At 54.6% G+C, this 7,076-nt stretch overlaps 1 protein-coding gene across 2 annotated transcripts; it reads right to left on the bottom strand.

Annotated features, from left to right (window-relative positions):
- Positions 1-2,721: 2,721 nt before the first annotated feature.
- Positions 2,722-6,455, bottom strand: C7H11orf68 (chromosome 7 C11orf68 homolog). Of its 2 annotated transcripts, XM_073351672.1 has the most exons (3): positions 6,327-6,455; positions 5,285-5,466; positions 2,722-4,966 (listed from the first exon to the last, which is right to left on the bottom strand). In XM_073351672.1, exon 3 carries the CDS (start codon positions 4,936-4,938, stop codon positions 4,198-4,200), a length of 741 nt encoding a protein of 246 aa, XP_073207773.1. In that variant the 5' UTR covers positions 4,939-4,966; positions 5,285-5,466; positions 6,327-6,455; the 3' UTR covers positions 2,722-4,197. The 2 variants fall into 2 exon arrangements, with proteins under 2 accessions (XP_073207773.1, XP_073207774.1); XM_073351673.1 differs by lacking the exon at positions 5,285-5,466.
- Between the last annotated feature and the right edge of the window lie 621 nt (positions 6,456-7,076).

The following is a 7,076-nucleotide window of genomic DNA, read 5'->3' as shown; positions in this document are numbered from 1 at the left end:
GCCCCCGGCTTCTTATTGGCAAATAGAGATCTGTTCTGAGACAGTCCATGGAGGGCCTTGACCTCCTGGGTCATGAAGTCCCATGCTATCGCAAACCACCCCATCAGCAGCCCCTGCCAGCATTCAGCCGCTTCCCATTCCCTCAGCGTCGCTCCCAGAATTGAGCTGGTACAAGCGTAGCTCCAGCACCTCCTGCAGGGGCTGCCTGGGTGTGTCATGGGTGTGTGAGTGAAGCCAGTTGACGCAGCGGGGAGAGTGGGCCAGATCAGAATTGTTATCTTGACTGTGGACTGGATCTTGCTCTTTGAACTGGAGTGACTCCAGGTGTGGGGGTGAAGTTAGGGCCAGATCTTTCTCACTGAACTCAGAGCACCCCTAGGAGTGTGGGTGAAGTTAGACCTCAAATCTTATGCTCTGGCCTTTCTCTGAGAGAGATTCTCTCTGAGAATCCAACATGTCCCCCATTGCAGTCAATGTCCTCGCTCCAGATCTGGCTAACAGGTCAGAATCTGGCCATACACCCTGGGCTGTGGGGAGCAAAGAGGCTTCACCCTGTTCTTGCTGTTCTAAGAGGTGGCCAGAAAATGGTTTAAAACAAAAAGACTTGCTTAATTGTTAGCCTTTAAATTATGGTCTTGTTCCCAGGGAGGAGGGGGATGGAGTGTGTGGTAGGAATGTGGTGTCATAACACTGACCATTCACACTCCCCCCTTCCACTTTTAAGCCAATTTAATTCTTGTTTTGTGGAAACACTTCATCAGAAAACCCCTTATTCAGGACTCACCCCCACCCTTGTAAGAAATGCCAGCTCAGCCCCATCTAGTCCTAGGTCTGGTCTCTGACAGCAGCCAGAACCAGGTGCAAGAACCTGCCAGTAGCAACTGTGACATAATCTGTCCTATGAAAGTCTCATCCTGCCCCCTAATTTTTGAGAGCAATTTAAGATGAAGCATCAGTTTAATATCCCATAGTAACTGGCTGTTCTTATCCAGATAAATGGCCACTTGCTCTTTCAGTCATAACTTTGCAGCCTCAATGCAGCCCTCTGATAGAGTTCCCCAGGCTAACTAGACCTAGAGCTTTGCTGTTCATCAGTTAGCTCTTTGGGCCACAAGCCAGAGCAAGCCAAAGTGCCCCACTGCCACCTCTCCCATAATTTTATATCCTTTTCTCCCCTCTTGAAGATGAACTCTCCTGACCTTCCTTCCACAGAGTGTTTTCCTACCATGCCTTAGATTGTTCTCGCTGCTCATCTCTCCTCCCCCTTCAATTCTGCAGTGAAATTTGGTGGGAGTTCCCATATTCCAAGGGCATCCAACCTGGCATTCTAAAGCAAATCCTCTAGCTGCCTGGCTGATGGGTCTGACCCAGTTGCACAGGGTCCATCTGATCACCAGATTAAGGGCTGAGAAGGAATTTCCCCCAGGTCAGATTGGCAGGGACCTTTGGGGTTTTCACCTTCCTCTGTGGCATGGGTCACCTGCTAAGATCATCTGGGCATGTTTCACATCAATTCCCTGCCATCGCAAGGCACTTGTGAGCCCTGGGCAGAGAACAGGGTCCCCAACAGATTAGTCTCCTGAGGACTGAAATGATTTGGTCTAACTCAAGTCACTGGAGTCAATACAGGGGTAACTGGGTGGAACTGAATGGCTTGTGATAGTCCAGAGCATCAGCCTGCATGATCTAATGGTCCCTTCTTGCCTTGAACATTATGAAACATCAAGTAGAAATCCACCACTCCAGCTTTTTTCCTCTCAACTAGCCAAAGAGCAGAGGACAAGGCAGCAGAAATGTGTCCCAGGTCCACTGTGACTTATAGGGAACATAATGGAATGGATCCACTGGTGGATCAGGGGGAAGATGATGGGTTGGTCTGGTTTTGGGGCAGGGGGTCTCTTCCCCAGCTTCTAGACCCCAAGAATTCAGAGATGGCTCTTGGCCCAGTGTTGAGCTTAAAGCTGAAATCCAAGTAAGAAACTACAGGGATCCCTGTTCCCTCTCCCTGCTTCAACCCTAATGCCACTTAGCCCCCAGCCCAAGTTAGTAACAGGCATGGTTGGGGGGAGTGGGGGAAAGAGCCCCGGTTGTTGTAGTACTTTTGTACTTAATTGGGCCATCTTGGAGGTGCCATTACCTGTTCAGAGGATGGGGTGGGATTGGGAATCAAGGCTCCTGGGTTCTAGGCCCAGCTGTAGGTGGGGAGACAGAAGTGAGGACTGCTGGGCTGGGGATGCAAACACACCATCCAGGGTTGTAACTAAAGGGAACTCCCAGCCACTAGGTGTCAGCTCATGCTCCTCCCTCTTCCAGCCCATCATTTTGGATGCTGGTGGTGCCACCTGCTGGCTAACGCACAGCCTATATATTACACTCAGTACCCCCTCCCACACACACCCTCACATGCACCCCTCCAGGGACTCCCTGTTTGATTCTTCTCCCCCCATTATCCTGCAGAGGCATCTCTGCACCAGGCTGCCTTAACCCCAGTCATCAAGCAAGAGGCTAGGGCTGTGTGAGAAGAGCTTTCATATGTCCCACAGCAAGGCCCTCCTCCAATTCTCCCTCCCCAGCAGGAGGGCTGCTACTTGCAGGGACACAGGACATGCCCCTCCCTTTGCACAGAAGGGGGGATGCTAATGGTGCTTGGGCCACCCAGCTGGCATTGGACCTGACCCACCAGGGTGTTGTGGCCTCTTTACCCCAAGAAACAGAACCCGATTCAGTGGAGAGTTGTTTTTATTAATCCTGTTTACAGCTCAAACACCCATTGAACAGCTGGGAGAAACATATCCTGCAGGAAAGACCCAAACCCCTCAGCAATCCCTTGCTCCACTGTCATCCCCTGGAGCCCCAAGGTTCCTTCCTGCTTCCACTTCCCCACCAGAGCGGTTCAGGATTCAACATGCTCAAGGCCCCAGGAGAGGCATTTTAAAGACAACCTTTGCATACAGCAGAGCAGGCCTCTGGGCAAGGAGACAGCAGCCATCCATGGCTCCTAAAGCAGGCAGAGGGGCTCCAGTGCTGTATCTATACCCCCTTTGGTTGTTAGATGTCCCCAAAAGGGGGGTTAACAGAAACAATCTGCGCTGTTCAGGGGACTTGACACACAGCCCTTTTCCAGGGCAGGAAGAGCCAGAGATGTGTGTGCACAGACACTATGTTCTGAGAGCTGTATGGGGAACAGGCTCAGTGAAGGATCTACAGTACTTAGCATGAGTGGCAGTGGGACACCTACTACTTCCTCCTGTTTTCCAAGAGCCATGGCCCTGCTCCTGTCACCCTCAGACACCTTAATGGGCCCTGCACAGACCTGACTGTGGCCTCTTTCGGGTGGCCACTTTTTCCCCTCCAATGAGGGACTGCAAGGGCTAGAGAGAGAACTAGTTAGTGAGAAGGCTGTTGGAAACATCACCCAGCTGCTGCTGTATGAGCAGAGCTCAGGATTGCCTCCTCTACTGAGTGAGCTCTGTGTCTCATGGAAAAGGCTTTCCTAAAGGACAGGCTGCTGGGAGCCGTGGTGCTTTCAACATACAAGCGGCACTGGAAGGTGGTTGTGGTGAGTTGAACCCACAGCCCTAGCCCTCAGCTATACGATAGCACACAGACCATGAAGGAGTTAAGCATGCAGAGTGGCACCAGCAAACCCCATGGGCTTTGGGAATTTAAAGGGACAGTGCCAGCTGATGACAAGAACCTCCTGAGTCTTCTATCCAAGTGACTGCAGCTCAGAGGAGCAGAGGTGGTTTTCCAGGGAAACAGGGAGAACCTCATTAGTAGAGAGACACCTAGCGGCATGGCCAGTGCTGCATCATGCATGAGTGTGCCAAACGTGGCTGAGAATCCTGCAAGATAGTCCACTGTCATCTTTAACAGAGGTGTGACCAGCAGAGACTCCATCTCCCAGCAGCCAATTCTCCACCCTGCTTACTTAAGGATCTCAGCTAGCGGCAGTTACTAGCAGAGCACCTGTCCTTTGAAAGAGGGAGACTAAGTGAGGAGCATTGCATACTGGGATTTGTAGTCTGTGTGGGGCCTCCAATCCACGCTAGGTTCTATGTACATTAAGGGCAGGCCACACCAAACAGACCAATCAAAATGCAGTTAGTTTCAGAGCACAGTTGGGAGGCATTGGTGCCAGCTGCCCGTACTGGAAAGGGGAAAGGAGGAACTGCCAGATGGGGAGCGGGGCCCAGTCTAAGTCACCTCAGTGTTGCTGACTTTGTTGATGATGCGAGAGCGGCGGGGGATGCACTCTAGGTCGAACTTGCTCTCATAGATGGTGGGGCAGAGGTGCCAGCGATTGTCCCGGTAGATGCCTAGGTAGGTGTAGACATCAGGCTTGTAGGAGAGCAGGCACTTGACACCAGTGCCCCGGATGGCAGCGTCCGCATCCATCACCTTCTCCTCGTTGGTGAAGTCATCTGTGTAGATGCAGATGACATGCTTGCGGTCCGAGCTGGGGTAGCAGGGGCTGACTTTGGCCACCCCAAAGCGCCCCTCCAACACTGAGCGGGCGATGCCACTCCAGGCATGGTCCACCTTGAAGCCGGTATCCAGGTGCATCAGCCACTTGCCGGTGAGGACGCAGTGGTTGAGCGCCAGCTCGCGGATGGTGTCGAAGGTGACATGGCGCCCACTGATCTGGAGCCGCTCCCAGGCCTCCTGCAGCCCCACCACATCACCTGACTCTGGACAGTAGTTTGGACCGTAGATGGCAATCCAGCCCACAGGCTCAGTGCGGCGCTCGGGGTCCCCAAAACGAGACACTCGCGAGGGCTGGTAGGTCTGCAGCCACTCCTCGAACTCGGCCCGTGGGGTCTTTCGTGCATCAAACACCACCCAGGGATCCATGTCAGCTGCCATGGACTCAGCGGCCAGGTGCTCGGCCGAGAAGGCCCCTCCCTTCCCCACGTCACCATCATCCTGGTCTGACATCGCTCACTGGCCTGTGGAGGAGTGGAACCTAGGATGGAAGGGTCAGGGAGATGGGAAGCAACATGATGGTGCACCATCTAGCCCAATCTCCATAGCAGGACCCAGGACAGAATCAACCGCTAGAGTCCCTCCCCCAGGACCCTGCCCAGTATGAACAGAGATTTCCCCCACTCCCATTAGTACCCCCCATCTCCTCCAGGGGTCTGCTCACTATGGATGGAGACCGTCCATTAGCTCCCATCCCCCCCACAGCAGGACTGTCCCCTATAGCCCATCCCACAGGGTCCTTGCCCACTGTTGATTGAGGTACCCCATTAGTTCCCATCCATGAACCAGAATAATTTACCTGCTATTCGTGGGCTTCTGGGGAAGTGAACACAATGCAGGATGGGTATCCAAATGCAGGATGAGCAATCAAGGGCTTGGAATGAGCAACACTAATGTAAAGACCACCTGGAAACCCAACTGAGGATGTGTGTGGCAGGCTGCTTGCTGTACATGCCCCACAAAGATGCTGCTTCGACTTTCCTATTAAAGAAAAATCATGGCTCACCGTGGAGGACAGGGAGCAGAGCACACTAAATGATCTGTACAGCCCAGTTAGAAACACAGCCATGCCAACAGGGTATAAACTCCAGATCGCCCACTGTGTCTTTTAAACTTGTCCTAGATCAGCTGCACTCAGCCACTTCCATATGGGGACCCTTCCCCACACAATACAGTGGGAAAGGCAGGGGGCACGACACAAACACTTCATGTACTCAGGCCAGCAACATCCGTTCCTTTGTCAGACCAAGAGCACTTGAAATGGCTTGTCCTGTGCCACTTAGTGATATTCCCCCACCCTGAAGATCCCTAGATTGTCATAGCACAGTGTCAATTTGAGGGTTATGACTCTTCTTCCCTCAGGAGACGCTGCTGGGGGTACAGAATGAGATACGTCTCATCTTAGGGCGAGACAGTGGAAGTTAGTATCATTAACCTCTTTATTACAGATGGGATAAACTGAAAGGCTGAAAGACGAAGGGACTCATCCACCCAGCAGCTCTGACGCAGAGCTGGGAAGAGAACCCAGGAGTCCTGCTCCCCACCCCCCACCCCCATTCTAACCCACCAGAACCCGCTCCAGAAGCTGGGAAGAGAACCCAGGAGTCCTGCTCCCCCCCCCCCATTCTAGCCCGCCAGAGCCCACTCCCCCCCAGAAGCTGGGAAGAGAACCCAGCCCCCCTTTCACTCTGAGCGAACGCGGAGCAAAGCCCACGGGCCCCTCCAGGGCTGCACACGACGGCAGGGGACACCCCTCCCGCGCGCCCGCCACGCCCCCTCCTTCCCCCGCTGCGCCCCTCCCGAGACAGCTCCGCAAGCGCCCGCCCAGGGCCCAGCCTCACCAGCCCCTTCCCGCGCTCAGCTCCCGACCGCCCCCATACTGCAGCCTGCCCGCTGCGCCTCACACGGGGGTAACGACCGCGGGGGCGGGGGCGGGGCCTCGGCCTAACCCGGATGGGGAAACGTGGAGCCAGGAGGGACGAAGTGAAAGACCCGGATGTGGTAGAACTAAGGGTGGAGTGGGAGGGGACTAACCAGGTAGGGGGCGGGACCTAGTGTACGGAAGCGGATTCGCTGGTGGATGGGGGCGGAGCTAAAGCAACCAATCCGCTCCAGCCTGAGCCCCCTCCCCCCGCCCAGCAGTTTGTGGCTGTGGCTCCAGGCGCTCAGGCTCGTGGGGCCGGGCTGCAGCTGGTTTTGAGGTGGCCTATGGCGGAAAGTCAAGCAAGGCATCGCAGAGGGCCCAAGCCAGTGGCGGGCCAGTAGTATGACCCTGAGCGCTGTTCTGTGGGAATAATGGGTGTTAAACCCCCCCTCTGGGGCCATGAGACAGGGACGCCTCACCAGGTGATGAGATGCAGCCACCTCTGGAATGGGACACAGGGACTCTTTATACAGGGCTCCCATGTAGCGGGGCGCATGGCTGAGAGCAGGGGAAAGAGCCAATCATAGACTATCCAGGTTGGCAGGGACCTCAGGAGGTCATCTAGTCCAACCCCCTGCTCAAAACAGGGCCAATCCCCAATTTTTGACCCAGATCCCTAAATGGCCCCCTCAAGGATTGAACTCACAACCCTGGGTTTAGCAGGCCA

The sequence above is a fragment of the Lepidochelys kempii genome, chromosome 7, assembly GCF_965140265.1.
Source record: "Lepidochelys kempii isolate rLepKem1 chromosome 7, rLepKem1.hap2, whole genome shotgun sequence".
In the NCBI taxonomy this organism is placed as follows: Eukaryota; Metazoa; Chordata; order Testudines; family Cheloniidae; genus Lepidochelys; species Lepidochelys kempii.
The sequence above is the reverse complement of the archived record's forward strand: the minus strand, read 5'-3'. Positions and strand labels throughout refer to the sequence as shown.